At 49.8% G+C, this 21,515-nt stretch overlaps 1 protein-coding gene, 1 long non-coding RNA gene and 1 pseudogene across 2 annotated transcripts; 1 reads left to right on the top strand and 2 right to left on the bottom strand.

The window, feature by feature from the left end:
- The first annotated feature begins 254 nt into the window (after positions 1-254).
- Positions 255-847, top strand: LOC113246431 (60S ribosomal protein L12-like; annotated as a pseudogene).
- Positions 848-7,650: 6,803 nt separating this feature from the next.
- Positions 7,651-19,847, bottom strand: SERPING1 (serpin family G member 1). The gene is made up of 8 exons (XM_026487161.4): positions 19,743-19,847; positions 19,108-19,191; positions 16,730-17,162; positions 15,058-15,192; positions 12,561-12,764; positions 12,234-12,373; positions 9,145-9,364; positions 7,651-8,158 (listed from the first exon to the last, which is right to left on the bottom strand). Exons 2-8 carry the CDS (start codon positions 19,165-19,167, stop codon positions 7,905-7,907), a joined length of 1,446 nt encoding a protein of 481 aa, XP_026342946.2. The 5' UTR covers positions 19,168-19,191; positions 19,743-19,847; the 3' UTR covers positions 7,651-7,904.
- LOC130544691 (uncharacterized) lies at positions 13,989-15,051 on the bottom strand. Its single transcript, XR_008961151.1, has 2 exons — positions 14,570-15,051; positions 13,989-14,328 (listed from the first exon to the last, which is right to left on the bottom strand). It is a non-coding gene; the product is annotated as an uncharacterized LOC130544691 (long non-coding RNA).
- Positions 19,848-21,515: the final 1,668 nt, after the last annotated feature.

The following is a 21,515-nucleotide window of genomic DNA, read 5'->3' as shown; positions in this document are numbered from 1 at the left end:
CCCTCCTCCGGGATCGGGGCTGGGCTGGACTGGACGTAAAGTTTGCCCTGACACTCTGGCACACCCTCCTAGAGGCTGGTGTGCAGGTGTGCATGTGCTTTTGTACACATGTGTGAATGTGAGTTTATGTGCCTGCGACTCTTGTATCAGCCTGTGCATACATACACGTACGAACAAAAGTATGTGTGTACTTACATGTCTCTGACTGCATATGTGCTAAGCTGCTAGTCAAGAGCAGGATTAAATATGCAAGGAACTTTCAGCTTTCGGCTGGGAGGAGGCAAAGGTGCAAACGTCATCCATCATCACGAATCTGGGTGCATCCCACACCAGCCACCTCCACCATGCTGCCTAAGTTGGACCCTAACGAGATCAAAGTTGTATACTTGAGGTGCACAGGAGGGGAAGTGAGGTCCCTGTCTGCCCTTCCCTGCACGATCAGCCCCCTGGGTCTGTCTCTAGAAGAGATTGGTGATGACATCGCCGAGGCCACCCGTGATTGGAGACTGGAAGGGTCTGAGGCTGACAGTGATGCTGACCATTCAGAACAGACAGGCTCAGCCTGAAGTGGTACCTTCTGCCTCCGCCCTGATTATCAAAACCCTCAAGGAATCGCCAACAGACAGAGAAGCAGAAAAACACTAAGCACAGTGGAAATATCACTTTTGATGAGACTGTCAACATTGCCTGACAAATGCAGCACCCATCTTTAGCCTAAGAGCTCTCTGGAGCCATTAAAGAGATCTTGGGGACTGCCCAATCGGTGAGCTGCAATGTTGATGGCCACCACCCTCGTGACATCATAGATGACATCAGTAGTGGTACAGTGGCATGCCCAGCTAGTTAAGAACTGCAAAGGGAAATACTTCAATAAAGGATCATTTGAACACAAAACAAAACAAAATGCAAGGAGAGGAATTTGCAAAATGAGAGTCTTTTGTCTGGATCACTGGAAGCGGACTTTCTATTTCAAGAAGCCACTTGACTGGTCCCTCTTAGGTATCCAGATGGTGGGCAGCCCCTGTCCTGAGGGAGGAAATACCAGAAGCATCCATGCCTCTCTACAGGCTGCCCCTGAGTAGCCGCAGCAGGGCAGGAGGGAGGAAGTGTTTCACCTTGTAAAAGGATTTTTCTGGAATAAGGGGATTCATATTTCCCTAACATTTCTTCCTGAGATTCAAAATTGCAGAAAGCTTTCAGGACGGATGAGTGGAATTTCAACCAAGGCTTAGGGCAAGGAATATCAGCAAGTTCTCAGAGACGAAACCACCTTGGGGGGGCACCTGGCTGGCTCAGTCCATGGAGCACTCCGCTCTTGATCTCAGGGTCGTTAGTTCAATCCCCGCACTGGGCATGGAGCCTGCTTAAAAAAATAAAATAAAATCTTTAATATAAATAAATACATAAATAAATTAAATAAATAAAATGAAATTACCTCATGAGAAAGGGCTTCTAGGTTACTAAACACTGGGGTCTACTCCCCACTCCGTCATTCATCAACCATGAGACCTTAAAGGAGTAGATTAATTGCCTTCTTTTTTATTTTTTTTAAGTTTCTTACTATTTTTTGTAAGTAATCTTTACACCCAACCCCAAGATCAAGAGCACATGCCCTTCCAACTAAGCCAGCCAGGCGCCTCTTTGTAGATTAATTGCTAAGACCTCATTTTTCATCTACAAAAAGGGGATATAATGGAAATGGTGCTTTATATATTATGTAAATTGGAGTTAAGCAAATATGAAAAACTGCAAATCCCCCTACTTTTTTTTTTTAATTTTTAAAGATTTCATTTTTAAGTAATCTCTACACCCAACATGGGGCTTGAACTCACCACTCTGAGATCAAGAGCCACTTGTTCTTCCAACTAGGCCGGCCAGGTGCCTCTTTGTAGATTAACTGCTTTTTTTTTTTAATTTCAATTTACTTAATTAACATATAGTATATTATTAGTTTTAGAGGTAGAGGTCAGTGATTCATCGGTCTTATATAACACCCAGTACTCATTACATCACTTGCTGTCCTTAATGCCCATCACCCAGTTACCCATCCCCCCACCCCCTCCCTTCTAGGAGCCCTCAGTTGGTTTCCTAGAGTTAAGAAACTCTTATGGTTTGTCTCCCTCTCTGATTTCATCCTGTTTTATTTTTCCCTCCCTTCCCCGATGATACTGTTTTGTTTCTTAAATTCCACACAGGAGATTAGCTGCTTTCTGATACTTCATTTTTCATCTACAAAAAGGGGATATAATGGGTGTGGGGCTATTATGTATTATGCACATTTGAAAAACTCCAAATCTCCCTAAATTATTATTTTTTTAAGATCTTATTTTTAAATAATCTCTACACCCAACATGGGGCTCAAACTCACAACCCTGAGATCAAGAGTCACATGCTCTATCAACTCAGCCGGCCAGGCACCCCCAAAGCTCCCTAAATTAAAAAAGAAATCACCAAGGTGACATGATTTCAAAAACGGTGAGCTGAGAGGGCCTGTGGACTGCGTTCACAGCCGTTACCACATGACAGTCTCCCTTGAGCTGGCAAAAGTAAATAACAGCTATTAATGTTCGTATCGTGTGAACTGAGCCATTGTTTACGTACATCCTAACTTCTGAGAGTGGACGCGAATGACTAATGTGCTGCTGTTTTAATATTCGGCATTATCGTTTAAAATATTTTCTGCATCCTAGAATGATATTTTCTCAGAGTTCATTAAGTCCTGGCACGAGTGCCGAAAAACATGGTCCAAAATCAATAACTTTGTAATGGAAGTTAGATATGATAAAACACTCTGAAAAAGCCCCGAGAACTGTCGTGACATGCCAAGCAGTTAATTGAGGAGTGCCTGCGCCGTGAAACATTAGAGACTTTAGTGTTTGGTAAATAAAAAACAGCACAAAGGCAAACATATTCTGCAGCGGTTGAAGATTCCTCTCCCCACCCTTTTTATAATGATTCTTCTGGAAAACACAATGTCAAATTACTGAAGTCTTGATATCTCCAGTAGCATATCCTTTCCACACGGTGTGATCTCTCCTGAACCGAAATTATGTAATCCATGAAAAATTCTTAATGTGGTGCCTGTGGTTGCTGCTGCTGGGGTCATCAAGCTAGTCCTGAGGGTTTGCAGGGACTGGGCTGGTTCGCACTCAGCACGTGGCTCAGGCTGGAGGTGGTCTGGACTCCTGGCAAAACCTGAAGGTATTGAGTTTTGGGAAATAATGGCTGAAGGAGTATAAACCATAAACCTTACAATGGAAGTTTAAATCCCCACGTTGGCTACGGGAGCATCTGGAACTTACAGGAAATCACAAGTGTCCAAAAGGCTGTGCAGGACACAGTTTCAACAGTGACACCGTGTGGTGACAGGGGTTAACTGCAATGGAGCCCTCTTCACACTCAGGGTCGTTTTTTAGGATGTCTTCAATCAAACCCATGTGTGGGGGAGGATTGCGTAACTGGGAAAGGAAGCAGGTCTTTGGAACTATGTGGGCTGACACGCAGAACTTTATCTATCCCCGAATAGGCTGGCAGGGCAGGGTGAGGGTAGGGGTCCTGGACGTGTATATGTCTGTTTATGACCTTCTGTCTTTCTCAAGTGACACGAGTAAGTGCAAGAGCCAGAACTCGTTGAATATGCCCCAGAGAGAGCAGCGGCAGCAAGAGGAAAACTATATGTAAGCAACTTGAAACTTCACATAATAAATCATTTCTGATATTATAATGATAGAGACAAAAAGTCCTTGATTCTTGAGGGAAAATCTCAGAACAGCAGGTTGTTTGGGAAAGTTGCTGGTAGTTTCTCTACAAATATGTAAGACCACGATTGTAGAATGGGGAAAACGGTCACAGTGATTCATGCTTCCTTATATCCGTGCTCTTCGCAGAGTGACTTTGCAGGTCTTCTAAGTGGAGACTTTGTCCCTACACTTTGAGACGTTCTCGAGCGAGGCAGATGTGATGTTGTATTACTTCCTAGCTTCCGACTCAAGGGACCTTGCGTGCCTCTGCTCACACCCTTAGGCTCCTGCAGGCTCCACGAGTAAGTGCCCACTAGCCTCCTGGCAGATGAGAGGCCATGGGGAGCGGAGCTGGTCAGCAGATCATCTTAGCCAAGATCCAAGACACGTAAAAGAGCCTCTACGAGCTCAGCAAAGCCAAGCCTCCTCGGACCATCCAGCTAACCCCCCAGTGACTGCAGGAGGCACACAACCGAGGCCACCCTAAAACTGTGGGGCCCACACTGACTCAATGACTCATAAATGTGTATCGTTTTAAACAGACCTTAAAAAAGTGACACATGCTCTTTTACAAGAAAAGCCTCAGAACAAAAAATAATTCAATTCTCTCCACTTCCAGATTTAGATTTTCTACTCTTTACCTGCTACCAGGATGTGGGGATTCATTCATTCAATCATTCAAGTGTTTCTTTTGTTTGTTTATTTGTGTGTGTGTGTGTGTGTGTGTGTGTTAGGGTAAGGCACTGTAATAGGTTTCGTAGGGACACATGGTGCAAATCATGAGAAAATACGGATTGGGGGTGCCTGGGTGGCTCAGTCAGTGGAGCGTCAGACTCTTGGTTTCAGCTCAGGTCATGTTCTCATGTGTCATGGGATTGAGCCCCGCATCGGGCTCCATGCTCAGTGGGGAGTCTGCTCAAGGTTCTCTTCCTCTGTCCCTCCTCCACCTGCATGTGTCCACACACACATGCTCTCTCTTTCTCTCTAAAATAAAGAAATACAACTTTTTAGAAAAAGAAAAGAAAATGCAGATCAGAGGGCGCCTGGCTGGCTCAGCTGGTAGAGCTTGCAGCTTTTGGCCTTGGGGTTGTGGGTTCAAGCTCCACGTTGGGTATAGAGATCACTTAAAAATTAAAAAAAAAATCTTAAAAAAAAAAGAATAGGAAGAAAATCTGACTTAAAGTCTAGTTTGGAAAGAAAGGAAGGACGCCTGGCCAAATAAGCTACCCACTGGATTTGAATTCAGACAACATGGGATCAATTAACAGCTGTGTAACCTTTGGACAGCTACTTAATCTCTCTGAGTGTTAGCTTCCTTATCTCACAAACAGCAGTAACACCTGGCTCTCAGCATGGTGGGGAGAGTCCAAAAAATTGGCAAAGGACTGTGCCCATGGGTCAGAATCACTTTCCACCTCCTGACTCTGCTTGTCCATATCTCAGGTGGGCACTGAGCACCATCTTCAAGTCAGGGTCACCCTAAGGAGGGAGGAATCTTCCCGAATTTAGGAGGTGCCTTTGCTTTCAACAGCCCCTCACATACAAATCAGCCCACACAGGAAACCCAGCGTCTTCCCGGCAGCCCGCAATGGACTTTTGGACACTGAAAGGGAAGGGCGTGCAGCGATTCCCCCGCACATCAGGCCTGTTGTGCAGTGGGTGAGCTCTCTGTGCCCACGGAGCTCTAAGTCGTCCGGGTGACCCTTGTTGGGTTCGCAGCCTTGGCTGGGAGACTGAGCTGCAAGGAAGGCTCTGACCTGGGACCTGCTGTCCTGAGGTTTGGCCCCAGGAACGGTCCACGCGAGGAGCTGGGCCTGCCACAGTCTGAGAGCAGGAAACAAGAGTAGGCAATGAATACGGGGGAGGGGATAAGCCGGGAATACCCCTCATGTCTTCTTCCTGTCCCCCTGAGAATTCTGACTTCAACCAGAACATGCATGAACTAGAGTACACTGACCAGTTTGGGCTCCTGGGAATGAACATGCTTGCTAGTCAGAATCCATCATGGCGCCAGTCCTGCCAATGCTTAACTGAAGCTTGTGTCACCTCATGCTGCATTCAGCCCAGGGCCATAGAGAAGGGAGCCAGCCTGAAGGGTGAGAGTGGTGAGCCTGGCTTGCAGTCCCTAGTTAGCTCAGGTTTTGCACTGCCACCCTCCCCGTGCCTCAGTTTCTCCTCGTCACCAGGGTATTCCTTGAGAGGGGGATGGGGAAGCCAGATTTACAGGCAGCTTAAGTCCCTAGCAGGAGGCAGCGGTCATGTGAGCACACATCCCGGTGGCTTCGATGGCCTTAGGAGATCACACGCCCTCCAGAAACAGCTCAGGCAGAATTGGCTTGACCCAAGTTAGACCCTATGGGAAATCACATCTTCCTGTAGGCCACATGCTTGGTGAAGCTCTGTGGAGCAGGGCTACATGCAGAAATCAGTCCTCATGTTTGGGTTGACAACACTGTAACAGCAGGAGGGGAAGGTGCAGACACAGTTGGGATGAGAATGGGGGAGAATGGGAGAGAAGGGAGGTAGAAGGGGGAGAATGGGATGAGAAGGGGGAGAAAAGGAGAGAGGGAGGTAGAAGGGCTAAACGCTGGAGGGAACATCAGCGAGTTGAAGGGCAGAAGCTAGAAATGAGAACACACTGAGACATCTTCAGAGATGAAAAGAACACTCAGGGGGCGCCCGGCGGGCTCAGTCGGAAGAACGCATGACTCCTGATCTCGGGGTTGTGAGTTCGAGCCCCATGCTGGGTGTAGAGATTACCAAAAAACAAAAAACAAAAACAAAAAAACACCAAAAACCTTAAAAAAATACTAAAAAATTAAAATCTATTTTCCTATTTGTCCCATCATGCTACTATAGGTTTTGAGGGTTAAGTCATCTTCACACTTACCATCGTGCCCAACGCAATCCTAGGCACTCAGTGAACGAATCAATCAGATATTTAAGAAAAGTCAGGTTTTTCAGACAGAAGGGCAGACAGAGAGTGGCTCCGAACTTCAGAGTCAGACACACGCTTTCACATCTCAGTTCTGCCATTTCCCAACTGTGTGACTTTGAGCAACACCTCCCCTTGCCGAGTTTTCCATATGACGTAGAGAGGAGCAAAGGTCTGCAAGCCTCGTGCCAGGCTGCCCATGTAAGTTCCCAACAACATTAATGACTGCTGTTACTATCATAGTTGTTGCAGACAAGGGACACGGGGACTGCGATAAATGCAGGGCCCCGGGGCACCTGGGTGGCTCAGTCAGTTAAGCGTCTGACTCTTGGTTTTGGCTCAGGTCATGATCTCAGGGTCGTGAGATCGGGCCCTGCACCGGGCTGTGTGCTGAGCATGGAGACTGCTTAAGATTCTCTCTCCTGGGGCCCCTGGGCAGCTCAGTCGGTTGGGCGTCCGCCTTCGGCTTGGTCATGATCTCAGGGTCCTGAGATTGAGCCCTGCATCGGCCTCCCCACTCGGCAGGGAGCCTGCTTCTCCCTCTCCCTCTGCCTGCCGCTCCCCCTGCCTGCGCTCTTTCTCTGTCAAATAAATAAATAAATAAATAAATAAAATCTTAAAAAAAAAAAAAAAGACTCCCCTTTCTGAGGCCTTTCTTGGAGCTCTCATTGCAGGGTAGCCTGCTGGAAGGATGCAGGAGACATGCAGAGGAGAGCCAAGGTGTCCCAGTTGAGGTCATTATAGATCAGTCACCCCCAGCTATGACAGATGCATGAGCAAGCCCAGGGAAGAAAAGCCAGGTCTAACCAGATCAGCGAGACCCCTCAGCCAATCCTGAGACTTACATGAAATAAACAAATGGTTGCTATTTTAAGCCACTAAGTTTAGAGTGACTTGTTACACGGCAATACTAACTGATACAGGGGCCCTGGCTGCCCTTGTCCTCTAAAATTGGAAGGTAAGTAAGAGAGGAAGTCATGGTCTGCTGGGTTTTATTTGTAGAGTCTGGTGAACTTGAACCAGAGGAAGCTGTAAAAAGTGCTTTGGGGAGCCACAGAGAAGGGATGATAGAAGCAGGTCCCTTCACCAGACCCCGAGGGAGCCCTTCACGTGGAGAGCAGGGGACACCCGGGGCGGGAGGTGGCTGGGGGGCAAGTCCAGGCAGGGCTGCCACTGGAAGAGCGAGGCTTGAGGGGGACGGCTTGCCTCAGCCTGGTGCCCTGTGGGTCTCAGACCCGGGGGTCATACACCCGCCCCATGAAGACAGGGAACCTGTGCCGCTGGTCCCAGAGCAGGAAGAGGAAGGGCTGCTGCACTTCGAAGACCAGCAAATTGCGGGCCACGGAAACGGCCGAGGCCGCCGCTGCCTCCACGCCCGACTCCGTCAGCTCGAGCGTGGTCTGGTGTTGCATCGCAGAAACCTGAAGATCCATGTCCTCTGTCAGCCCACACAGGTTGATGTCGTAAAGAAAGTCAAAGAATTCTAGAGCATAACCAGACAGAAACAAGGAGTCAGAGACCAGCAGGGGGTGCTCGGGAGAGCACGCGACTCTTGATCTCAGGGTTGTGAGTTCGAGCCCCACGCTGGGTGTAGAGATTACTTTAAAAAAAGAAAAAGAAAAAGAAGACCAGCACGAAGTCCTCTGCTACTGGAGACATTTGTCCCAAACGTTCTGGGGTGGTCCCAAGTCCCAGTATTCTCTTTGTCCTCCTCCCTTGCTTGTCACATTATATATTGTGCCTTCTGGTACAGTTCATGGGGTCTTCTGTCAGTGGGCCCACCTTCACTCCAAACACCACCTTCTATGAAGACAGGGCTTGCCCCACACCCCAGAGAACCCTGAAAATGATGTCCTTGTTTCCAAGGACCTAAGAAGTGAGGTCATACATCAGAAAGAGGTTATGTGTTATCAAATGAGGTCATATACAAGGGTGTAATGTCCTATACTAGGAAACAATTCACCTGTTAGGGGATCAAGTTCTGTAACAGGAAATGCGGTGATATATCTGGACATGAAGTCAAGATCAGGAAGTGAGGCCAAAGGTTAGGTAATAGAGTGTTGCCTCCTCCGAACTCAGAAGCATCCAGACTGTATTATCCAGATAGCTTCTTGCATAGTCCATGGGGTGGCTGAGTGTTTTGAAAGGTCCCCGGGGAATGAACGTCTACGACCCATCCCGGCCATCTGTCCCAGTGTCCTTGTCACAATGAACCACGGTGGAAGTAGTCGAGCTGGATACCTGGGTTGGTGTTCTTGCTCACTTCTAACTAGCTCAAGGGATCATGGGTAAGTCAGGTAGACTTCGAGTCTCTCTTTCCTCAATGGTCCAATGGGATAATAGCATCTGCCCCTCTAACCCACAGGACTGAGGAACGACCTGAGATTACGGGTGTATAAAATACTCTAGAGAGTGCTAAACCACACTTTCAGGACACCCCCACCCCCACCCCGAGCCGCCAGGGCTCACTCAGTTTCTCCATGACGATCAGCATGTCCTGGGTGCTCTTCACTTTGATGCGGGGCAGCGTCAGGAGGGTGGGCTGGAACTTGCTCATCTCCAGCTTCTTCATGATGGCCTTGAAGACGGTGGGGTTGAGAGACTTCTCCAGGTCCTCGAGATGGTGTTTCGTGCTCTGGGGCACCAGGATCACCAAGCTCAGGTTGTGGGAGAGCTGCAGCTGCCCCACCTGGAGAACAAGAGATGCGCTTTATCCATCTTCCTACCCCAGCTCTCCTGGATCCCGCCCCTTATGTCTCAAGGCCTATCTTCAGTCTGCGTCTCCGTCCGTGCTATTGCAATAAGCTGCAGCTGGACCGGGGCTCCCAAGCTTTGTGACAAAATGGGGATGCCTGCTGGGTGAACGGTGCTGGTCTAACTCCGTGCACATGAGATACGGAGGAACAAGAATGGCTTTCTGATCACACAGGCCGAGGACTACACCCTGACTCTACCACTGACTACCTCCACTGACTACCTACGTAATAGAGGCAAGGGATCTGATCTCTCTGAGCCCTGTCCTTTCCCTTCCAGTGTGCTGTGCATAAAATATGTAACATGCGGGGGCGCCTGGGTGGCTCAGTTGGTTGAGCGTCTGCCTTCAGCTTAGGTCATGATCCCAGGGTCCTGGGATGGAGCCCTGCATCGGGGAGCCTGCTTCTTCCTCTGCCTCTGCCCTTCCCCTAACTCATGCGTGTGTGCACGCGCACTCTCTCTCTCAAATAAAATAAGTAATCTCTATACCCAATGTGGAGTTTGAACCCACAATGCCAAGATTAAGAGTCTCATGCTCTACCAACCAAGCCAGCCAGGGACCCCAGTCCTTTTAAAGAATTCTGATGGGTCTTTACTGCCTACGATATTAAGCATAAATCTCTTAGTGTGGCATTCAAGATTGTGGACAAGCCGATCCTAGCCTACCTTTCAAGCTTGCCATTAAAAGGACTTCCAACTGGTGGTCAGACAAAAGTATGACACGGGTACGGGACCCATGGGTCTAATATATAGGGGTTCTCAACCCAGGGTGAATTTGCCCCCAGTGGATCCTTGACAATGTCTAGAGACATTTTGGTTCTCACAACTGCAGGAGAGGGGACTCACAGGGCTGCTGGTATCTAGTGGGTAGAACACAGGGATGATGCTAAATCCTACACGATGCCCAGGATCGTCCCCCTAACAAAGGATTATCTAACCCAAGATGTCAATAGTGCCAATAGGTCCTGTGTACAGACCTTGAATCTCTGACCAAAAGATTACCACATTGTGGTCTTGACTTTTCCAGCCAGTCACCATCACATACTGGAGATGGTAAATCTAACCTCCTTAATTGGGGAAATGTTCTTAAGTCCCAGAAGGATTTATGGGTATGACAAAGTAAATCACCTCCATGGTATTTTTTTTTTTAATTCGCTTTTTGAGAGAGAGAGAGAGAGAGAGAGCATATGAGAGCGTGAGCATGGGGGAGGGTCAAAGGGAGAGGGGAAAGCAGACTCCCTGTTGAGCAGGGTGCCCCATGTGGGGCTCGATCCCAAGACCCCGGGATCATGACCTGAGCTGAAGGCAGACACATAAATGACTGAGCCACCCAGGTGTCCCCCAGCTCTGTAGTATTAACATCAGGGTAAACTGAAGGTAATGTGTGTGTCTGTTATTCAAAATAGTGCTTATAATTTTTAAGAGAATCAGACATACTAGCTTTATGCTTTGAAGCAAAAAGTAATTAAATGTGAGAAGGATACTGAGATGTTGGTGGAAAGTTGATTTACTCTTTGAATTTAACTTTTATTTCACAGTGGGCTTTCAGTGCTTGGAAGATATGGCCAAGCAGGGCTGTAATTCAGCTCTGATGGGTAGCTGACATGCTTAAAAAGAAAATCGAGTATATTACACTTACCCATGCCATTCTGGTTCTCTTAGTTGTGAGTGATCAACTACACTGGATAGGCATAGATGGGTGGGTGGAAAGGTGCATGAATGCTTAAGAATGGTCAGAGGTAACCTCCTCTCTGAAGCCTTCCTGGCCACCCCTAAGTGGGTTGCTTATACCCTTTCCGACCCTCCAATGAATTCATTCATTTATTCAGCAAACATATAATGAGCACTTATTATATGTGGCATTGTTCTAGACTCCAGGGATAGGAAACAAGGCAGGTAAGGTTTCTGTTCCCGAGGGGAGAGACAATATTTCAGGGAGAAAAACAATTTGTAATAAAATAAGCAAATAAACAACCTAATTTCAGATAATGAGAAGTACCATGAATATAATCAACGAGGGCAATGTTTCAGGGTCGGGGGGGCTACTTTAAGAAGGGGGAAGTTCTCGCCATCAAGCTGACCTTTGACCGGACATCCAGGTCCACAAAAGGAACAAGTTATGTGGAAATCTGAGTGAGAAAGGGTCCAGGCAGAGGGAAAAGTTAGGGAAAGCTCCTTCCCAAAGTGGAACAAGCCTGGCACTAAATCACTAGGTATTCTCCCATTGTTTTCTATCTCCTAAATTTCTGTCTTGCTGTCCTAACAAGGCAGAAATATCTAGATATATCTACAAATAAGTAGAATCTGCTGGGCTCCACCGTCAATCTTCCCTCCCTCCCCCTCCGCTGCAATTCTACTGTTCAATTTCTGCAAAGGAACGTAAGCCATTTACCCCATGCCTCACAAACACCTCCCGCACACGTCTACACCTACCCGGCCCCGGGAACACCTACGTTCGCACGCTGCACACAGACACACACATACACACAGGACTTACTAAGCCACCAGGGGCTCCTGGTGGGTTGACAGGAAAGAGATACAGATGAACAGACTCACTCTTGGCCGTTGGACGCAGTAGAGATGAAGAAACTTTAGAATCCCGCTTTCCAGCCTAAAATAAACAATGCCTGCCTCGGCCAAGCTAGAGAGGGGAGAAGCAGAAAAGATGGAGTAGAAATATAGATGGAAGGAGTAGAAATGATGCATTTGTAAGAGTATACCCCAAACTGATGGGGCCATAGCAGGAAAGACATCAGGACCCGCCAGAGGCTCTGAAACAAGAGTGGGAGGGGCCAAGAACGTACCTTGGCCTTCAAGGTCGCGTCCGTGAAATGGGCCACGGGGTATTTCTTGCTGTTCATCATCATCGCTTTGATTACAGAGGATTTGAGGTAAAAGGGCTCCATCGAGGTTCTTTTTGGATCAAATACTGTCTTCCACTTGGCTGGAGGGAAGGGGAAGGAGGGTGACTGTAACAGGTGCACAAGGGTGAAGAGGAGCGGAAAGCCCCATTGGCAAGCGGTGAGAGAGGCTCAACGGATCCAGCTGAACTCAGGGTTGCGTGGGCTTTGAAGCCAAGAGGACAGAAAGGACGCGGGATGGAAAGACCACCGGGTCCAGGGCTCCCTTACCACTCAGGTAGACGGCGTTGAGGAGGACAAGGCGGGTGTCAGAGGGCAGACTTTCCAGCAGCTGCGTGATCTTGTTGTTCGTCTTCTCTGCCACCCAGGCGTTGATGAGCTCCGTGTTGACATCACTGTCATTTCCCAGGACTCTGGGGCTGCTGCCATATAGGCTCTGAGAGGCATTCACAAAGCCGTCCCTTATGACCAGGTCTGGGGGAAGGAGGCAGGTGGAGAGAGGGAGGCATGAGTCCCCCGAACATCCTCTCCCTTCTAAGAGCAGGCTTTGGGAGGGACCCTGTTTGCTATTGCTTTCAGCTTACACAGCAGACTGGAGCTGGGGTCCCACCCCCTCCTCTTACAGATCCAGCCGGGCCTCTGAGGCCCCGAGGAAGCAAGCCTCGGACCGAGGGCAGGACCCTTCCAGGCTCTGCTGCCTCTCCTTGCCACGCACCTGTGGCTTGGCGAAATAACTCTCTGAGATACTAATTTCCATTTGCCAGTGTTTTCCCTGGTTTCTTCCCTTAATTCAGCAGGGAACCCACTCTGCTTCTCGGCCTCAGTGGAAATTCATGGCAAGACTTCCTGGCTTTTGTTCTCCAAAGGTCAAGTCCACTAAAGAAAACAGGGTTTGAAAGAGAACTTTTTCCTGGACTACATAGATAATATTGAACGCAGTCGCATTTTCTACCAATCTAGCAAGACAGAGGATTAAGTTGATTTATAGCAAATAAGTTAATGCAGTGTTTCTCGAACATCTCTGACACAGATTTTTCCCATCTCTAAAAGAGGGTATTTTTTTAAGAGAATGGGCTGATAGATGAGTTTCCTTTGTTGTTTCTCCTCCTCCTCCTCCTTCTTCTCCTTCTTCTTCTTCTTCCCCTCCCCCTCCCCTCCCTTCCCCCTTCTCCTCTCCCTCCTCTTCCTCCTCCTCCTCCTCCTCCTCCTACTTCTTCTTCTTCTTCTTCCCCTCCCCCTCCCCTCCCTTCCCCCTTCTCCTCTCCCTCCTCTCCCTCCTCTTCCTCCTCCTCCTCCTCCTCCTTCTTCTTCTTCCCCTCCCCCTCCCCTCCCTTCCCCCTTCTCCTCTCCCTCCTCTTCCTCCTCCTCCTCCTCCTCCTTCTCCTTCTTCTTCTTCCCCTCCCCCTCCCCTCCCTTCCCCCTTCTCCTCTCCCTCCTCTTCCTCCTCCTCATCCTCCTCCTCCTTCTTCTTCTTCTTCTTCCCCTCCCCCTCCCCTCCCTTCCCCCTTCTCCTCTCCCTCCTCTTCCTCCTCCTCCTCCTCCTCTTCCTCCTCCTCCTTCTTCTCCTTCTTCTTCTTCTTCTTCCCCTCCCCTCCCCTCCCTTCCCCCTTCTCCTCTCCCTCCTCTTCCTCCTCCTCCTCCTCCTCCTTCTTCTTCTTCTTCTTCTTTTTCTTCTTCTTCTTCTTCTTCTTCTTCTTCTTCTTCTTCTTCCTCTTCTTCTTCTTCTTCTTCCTCTTCTGCTTCTTCTTCTTCCTCTTCTTCTTCCCTGTGTTTTCTGTTTTCCACAATGAATGAATATTGCTTTCATAGTTAAAACACACACACACACACACACACACACACACACACACAGGAAAAAAATGTTTTTCCCTTTAAAGAAAGGCGCCAGGGATGCCTGGGTGGCTCAGTTGGTTAAGTGTCTACCTTCGGCTCAGGTCATGATCCCAGGGTCCCGGGATCAAGTCCCACAGAGGGACCTGATGTGGACTCTGCTTCTCCCTCTGCCTACCGCTCCTCCTGCTGTGCTCTCTCTCTCTCTCTGACAAATAAATAAATAAAATCTTTTAAAAATAAATAAATAAAATAAAGAAGAGGGGCAGACTAGATCCGTAGCTTTCAAACCTTTGCAAGGAGCAGAACTGTCCTGAAATAGTCATATCTGAAGCCCATGGTTAAAAGGGCCCTGGCTCTTTTAACCTGGCTCCATCCGCCTCCCACAGGAAGTGGTTCCCCCCCCCCCCCGCACCCCATTCAGCCTCCCCATCCCCCTCAACTCCCACCGTGACTCCTGAAGCAGCTCAGCAGAACCCCAGGGCTCTGGGGAAGAAAATTTGAAAATAACTGTATCAGGTCATTTTGGAAGCTTATTAATCTTATTACATACTTAATAATACAGTATAGGTAAATGACCACAACTTCATAGAACACAGAAGTAAAAACACTAGAAGTCTCAAGACTCCCCTGACCCAGGTTAACAAACATTGTTTATCCTGAGCTCTCTGGTTCTATCTGTGAGTGAATGCAGAAGGACGTTCTTATTCTAACCAGAGCTGATGAGTGAAAATGACTTGCCTAAGGTCTCACCAGGGGAACCATCCAGCTGCTGGAGCCAAAGGGCATCCTTGCGGAGGCCCTGACCTGCTCTGCAGTCTGTCCCCGACACTCTAGCTCTAACATTCCCTCTGTCCTCTTTCCCCAGGGTCGGGTCCCCCTCAGAATCCTCTCAAAATCCTTCTCGGCAGCTGCAGCCCTTTCCCGGGGTGCTCACCTGGGCTGTGGAAGATCTGAGAGACTGTGGTGAAGCCTTTGGAGGTGAAAGTCTTCAGGGCCTGGTGGACACAGGCGAAGTCCTCGGGGTAGGACAGGAGGCTCTCCAGGTTTCTCTTGGTGCTGTTCCCAGCCCCTGCAACAAAGGGCAGAAATGAGGAAAAACTGCAGGGCGGGGCTGGGGTAGGGCATGTGCGTGATGGGACTCGACTCCTGCCATTCAGGACTAGGATGGAAGGACCAGGCTGGAATGGGTCGGCGGAGTGGGGGGTTGGTTCCTGGTATGGAGTGGATCACAAATCATCAGAGCCGGGACGACTGCTTCTGAAGACAATCTATAGGTCCGAAGGAAAGGGGCGGGGGAATTACGAACCATCACAGTTAGGCTTTTCCGGGGCTTTGAATCCTCTCCTCCGTTTTCTACCTAGTTTTAACCCCACAGGTCACTGAAAGCCTCGTCCAATCACTGCCTGTTCCACATGAATGATGACATAGTTGGTTTGGGTTTGCAAAGGGTTAGCCCCTAGGCAGGGACACTAGCTCACTATGAAGAGGAGAAATCAGAGGACCACACAAGAGGATAGACATTCAGTACCCTTTCTGTTATCCATTGTTAAGTATCTATCGCGCTCATCTTCCATGCGGTAATAGATGAAATTTACAGAGCACTTACTTGGTTCCAGGGTCACCCCGCATTAGCTCACTGAATCTCTACAAGAACCCTTTCACAGAAGGGTGTTTACTCTCCCTATTTGCAGACGAGGAACCTGAAGTTTAAGAGAGTAATGATCTGGGGCGCCTGGGTGGCACAGCGGTTAAGCGTCTGCCTTCGGCTCAGGGCGTGATCCCAGCGTTCTGGGATCGAGCCCCACATCAGGCTCCTCCGCTGGGAGCCTGCTTCTTCCTCTCCCACTCTCCCTGCTTGTGTTCCCTCTCTCGCTGGATGTCTCTCTCTCTCTGTCAAATAAATAAATAAAATCTTAAAAAAAAAAAAAAAAGAGAGAGAGAGAGTAATGATCTACTCCACTCAAGATCGCAGAGTTAAGTGGAGAAGGGAGACAAGAGTCAAGCCATCCCTTCTGGGCAATAAAGAAATATGCCAAAGCCAATCAATGGAAATGTGTCTCCAGGGGACATCTGGCAGTTTGGGTTGTCCTAACTGGAGAGTGTGGGTAGAGGTTTATCCCATGGGACTTAACAACATCTCTCAGGAAGGCAGGGGATTAAGCCTCTAAACATTTTTTGACCTCCCTCTAAGCACTAAACTCTCTGCTTTCTTTTTAGTAAGTACAACCATCTCCATTTCACACCTGCGGACTCAGGCTCAGAGACGTTAAGTAACCTGCCAAGGTCACACAGCCAGTCAGCAGCATTAGCAGGATTCTACTCTCTGTCTATCACTTATGGTTTCGTCTTCCTTGTTGCCTTACCCTGGCACACGGCTGGGGACCAGGACCCTGTGTTATACGTTCCTGTATGGTCCATGGGGTTTCATAAGCAATGGTGCCTCTTAGATCACTGTTAAATGAAGGAATAAATGAATGTTCACCCTCCCCCCCAAACATAGCCCAGTTCTGTAGCCTTCTCCTCGAGGCATGGCTTTGCAGGCATCTGGGTTGGGGACCCTCATGGGAAGGTTCCGCATATAACTTGGAGAGAACTTAGGTTCTTACCAAGCAGGACCTGGGTTAGGAGGCTGGCAATGCTGAATGGAGAAAAGGCCATGTTGGTCTCTGCCTTCTTCGTTGCTGAGAAAGCATGGTAGAGCTTCACAGAGAAGTCTATCAAAGCCTCCCTCAGCTGGGACTCTGCCCAGGGACTCTCCACGTCAGAGCAGAAAGTGACAGGCTCCGGGCAGAGGGGCTCAGTGGTGGGCTGGATGGGTTCAACGGTGGACTGGATGAAGGGCTCAGTAGTGGGTTCAAGAGTGGTACTGGGTGTTATGACGGTCGAGGGGACTGTCAACAAGGTGGAAGAGTCCACGGTGTGTTCAACGGATCGATTCTCGGTGAGCACTCCCTCCCGGATCTGTCCTTCGCTTTCTTCTTGCCAGCTCTCTGCCGTCGAGTTGGGGCTGGTAACATTCACATCTGAAGAGGCTCTAACCTGTGGTTCAAGAAACTGAGTTTCATTTTTCCTACCATGAAGCACAGTCCCCTCAAACACTCAAAGCAGGCAGGGAAGGTGGGGATGTGGAAAATGTCCTGCACCAGAGAATGATTGCTGAGAGAGCCTGGTGGGTAGGGGAGCTGCTCTGAAGCTGCCACCTGCTAGTTCCTCCAGAGAAGGGGCAACGCGGGAGCAGTGGGGGTGGAGGCAGAGGTAAGGAGCAGGCAGGGACTCTGTTATTTCTGAGGAATCACTGCCATAGGGAAGCTGTTTCCCAAACTTTGGAGCCTAGGGTCCGTTGCCATTTATCTATGCTCTTTTTTTTTTTTTTAAGCCAACTAGCCTTTTTTTTTTTTTTAAAGATCTCATTTATTTATTTTGACAAAGAGAGACAGCGAGAGAGGGAACACAAGCAAGGGGAGTGTGAGAGGGAGAAGCAGGCTTCCCGCTTAGCAGGGAGCCCGATGCGGGGCTGGATCCCGATGCGGGGCTGGATCCCAGGACCCTGGGATCATGACCTGAGCCAAAGGCAGACGCCCAATGGCTGAGCCACCCAGGCGCCCCGACCATTTATCTATGTTCTTGCAATTTCTTTAAGTATCTCCCTGTCTTGGCTCACCCGTCACGCCAGTAGAGATATTTGAGCTTGTGACCTCTGCATGGGAATAGTGGTTTTTCCAATTGTGGGTTGCAAGCCATTAGTGGGTATAGGAAACCATCCGCATTCCAAAAGGAAGGAAGGAAGGAAGGAAGGAAGGAAGGAAGGAAGGAAGGAAGGAAGGAAGGAAGGAAAGGGGAGTGAGTCGGAAGGGGATAGGAGGAAGGAAGGGAGGAGGCAGGAAGGGAGGAAGAAATAGTATAGACCAGTGGCTCTCAATCAGAGACAATTTTAATCCCCAGGGACTTCTGGCACTGTCTGGAGGCATTTTGGGTTATCATAGGGGAGCGGAGGGGATTGGGGGGTAGGAAAGAGATGTTACTGGCATCAAGTGGGTGGAAACTGGGATTCGGCAGAACATCCTACAAGGCACAGGATAGCCCCTTATAATGAATTATCCAGCCCCAACGTCATGGTTTCTTTCTTTCTTTTTTTTTTTTTAAGATTTTATTTATTTATTTGACAGAGATAGAGACAGCCAGCAAGAGAGGGAACACAAGCAGGGGGAGTGGGAGAGGAAGAAGCAGGCTCATAGCAGAGAAGCCTGATGTGGGGCTCGATCCCATAATGCCGGGATCACGCCCTGAGCCGAAGGCAGCCGCCTAACCGCTGTGCCACCCAGGCGCCCCCAACGTCATGGTTTCTGAGTTGAGAAAGCACATATTATCCCAATTCACTGATAAAAGAAATGGAAGCTGAGATAGTAGCTAGCCCAGAGTCTCATGGAAGCTGATTTGACTCTGATTCTAGATTCTTCGCTCATCATGGCAGCACCTACAGATTCTTAGGCACTTCTGCACACTAGCCTGAACAGACAGCCAAAGCAGGCGTCCACATCCCTCCTGACTCCCAAGCCGCTGGGACCTCACCCTGCGATCCGCCCCCACCCAGACCCAGGGGTGTCTGCTGCCTTTCCTGGCGTTTTGACAGGCGCGGCCCAGGAAGGACATGTGTTTCAGCAGCCTGGGCCCCACCCCACAGCTCCGCCACAACCCCTTGCTCTTAGATCATAAAATACTGTCCACCTCCTGGCCCTCTCTGACCCTTCCGCTTTATTCTCCACTTTATAAACCAGCACAGGTAGGCTCGGAGAAGGGACTTGCTCAAGGCCACCCCAACTGCTGGGCAGAGGGCCAGGATTAGAACCCGGCTCTTGCCTCGCTCTCTTCGACCCTGGTGCAACGACCACACTTGCTGATCCCAAGAGGAGTTCTCCTCATTCTCCGGCCCCAGAACGGTTAATCCTCAGCCCCCGCCCCCCGCCCCCTCGAAGGGGCCACTCACCCCAGCCAGCAGCAGCAGCAGCAGCAGCAGGAGGGTCAGCGGGATCAGCCTGGAGGCCATCTGGGCGGCGGCGTCAGCCCGGACCTGCGGAGCCAGCCAGCAACTTTGTCAGCGCCGAACCCTGGGGCCCTGGGGGCCTCCACTCCACTCCTAGATCCAGCCAGCACCCTAGGCCCGCCCCCATTCCATTCCAGGACTTAACCCCCCTGCGCGAATTCCCTCCCCCTTCTCCTCCTCCCCGGGCCACCTTCTCCCAGGCTCCTCCCCCTGTTTTGTTTTCCCCGAACTGCTTCCCTTTCCCGGCACCGGCTGGCCCTTCCTTCCCCCTCCCAAGCCGGGGTCTCCATCCATCTGTTCCATCCAGAGAGTCCTGCTTTAGCCTAACAATGACGCTAAGAGGCAGAGGGAACAGGGGAAGTCCAGAGGGGGCTGGGCACCACAGCTCCTGCGGAAGCGGGGGGCACCCAGGAAAGAGGGGCACGGGGTCGGGGGGAGGACAGAAGTCTTCAGTGGAAGCAAGCCTAAAGAAACTTAAGAAATAAAAAGGGGGCAGGAAACGGGGAGGGGGGGAGGAAAGGAGATGAGGACAACCCACTCCCCAAACCCCGACCCCCACCCCCACCCCATCATCAAACCTGCTCCAAACTCCTGGTCGCTGGACGGCTTCGGTGCAGACTGCGTGGATAGTCCCACAGGGTCAGGGAGGTAGGGTGTGTGGTGGGGTCCGTCTTGGCTATTGGCTGGCCCAGGACACTGCCCAGTTACAAATTAAGGATGATTGATCGCTGATGTGAGTTCCCGTAAACCAGGATGGGACGGACCACTCGGCTGGGTCTTGTGGGCCGGGCCAGAATTCAGCCCCAAGCCCCTTGGGAGCCAGGGGTGGGGGAGCTTGGGGGGAGCTTCTCAGCTCTAGGCAACGGAAGTTCCTCCGCCGTCTTCAAGGGTCCTGATAAAAACTGCAGAGACCCAAAACGTGCTCCTTAGCTGACAAGCAACCAGCTTTTTGGGGATTGCTCAGCTCAGCTAATCCTCAAAGGGACCCTTTGGGAATAGGTCCCATTGTGCCCATTTGATAGATAGAAAACCTGAGCAGAGAAATGTCTGGTGGGAGATCGTCCTCACTTGGAAGACAGCCTGGACTCTGACCTAAATCCCCTGTAGTCCTAACCTCCAGGAGCTCTCCCCTGTGCTGTGTGGGTGCTGTTTCCCCTGTTGGAGACGTGGAGACAGCGGTTCTTCCCTTGTAAAGCAGACAAGGTGTCTGAGGCACCCAGCCCAGCAAGCATTCCCCTTCCGTGAAAAGCTGACAGCTGGAACGGATGCATGGGGGGTGGGGGTGGGGGTGGGGAGCAGTAGCTGGGAACCAGCAGACCTAACTTTGAGGCCTGGCTGGATGGGTGACCCTAAGTTGTTTCCCCCTTAGCACATAACTCTCTTCTCAGGGTTGCCAGATAAAATACAGGAAGCCCAGTTACATTCGAATTTCAGATAAACAACAACAAGAAAAATTCTTTGGAAGGATGTCCCATGCAATACTGGGGCATACTTTGAAAATTTGGTGTCATTGATTTGAAATTCCAAATGAACTGGGCATTCTGTATCTTATCTACTAAATCTGGCAACGCTACCTCCTTTGCAAAGCAAGGAGGTCTCGGATGACCTCGTATAGCTCTAAAGTTTTATGATCATCTCACTGCTGGGCCTGTTTGGAACAGTCAGGAAAGTTGGCTGCTAGCCTTCAGAACTGCTCTTCTATGGGACTGACCAAGGACAGAAGGAGAGAAAAGGTGCGTGTCTCCTTGAGGATCATTGGAAAAGACCCAGAAAGACTTGCACCAGCTTTGCAAGTGTTCCATTCCCTACGCCCACCTGAGAACCTTCTGAGCCATGGGGAAGTTCCTTCAGTGCAGGCACATACGCAATGGCACTTGCCCATCCCCAGGCCTAAGCTGGGGGCCTGGAAGGCTCACTGAGCTTGTGGATTCTGGGAAATGGGTCAGCCAAACAGAAAGAAGATGGTGGAAGGCAACCTCTTGCATCCTTATTGATTCTCATGACAACTATGAAGTGGGTGCTAATATTAATCTCCTCTTGAATTAAAAAAAAAAAGAGACTCATAGACAGTAATTGGCCCACCCAACATTGCTTAGCAAGTAAGTGATGAGCCAGGATGTGGATCAATGGGGTCTGAGCCACAATCCTGTATGAACCCTGATAAAGGACGAAGGTGAAGCAGGCACCAGGGTGAACATCCTCTGTCCAGCTGCAGGAGTGTGGTGGTCTGTGGACCAGTCTCATGGCGGACGAGGCCCAATGGAGAGGTTTCCCGGGCCTGTGGGTCCACGTCCGTCAGCCATCTTACCCAAGATGGCCACTCCGGACATTAGGAGGATATCTCCGGGCTT

Source organism: Ursus arctos, unplaced genomic scaffold (genome assembly GCF_023065955.2).
Source record: "Ursus arctos isolate Adak ecotype North America unplaced genomic scaffold, UrsArc2.0 scaffold_23, whole genome shotgun sequence".
NCBI classification, from domain to species: Eukaryota; Metazoa; Chordata; class Mammalia; order Carnivora; family Ursidae; genus Ursus; species Ursus arctos.
This window is presented reverse-complemented; position numbering and strand designations above follow the sequence as displayed.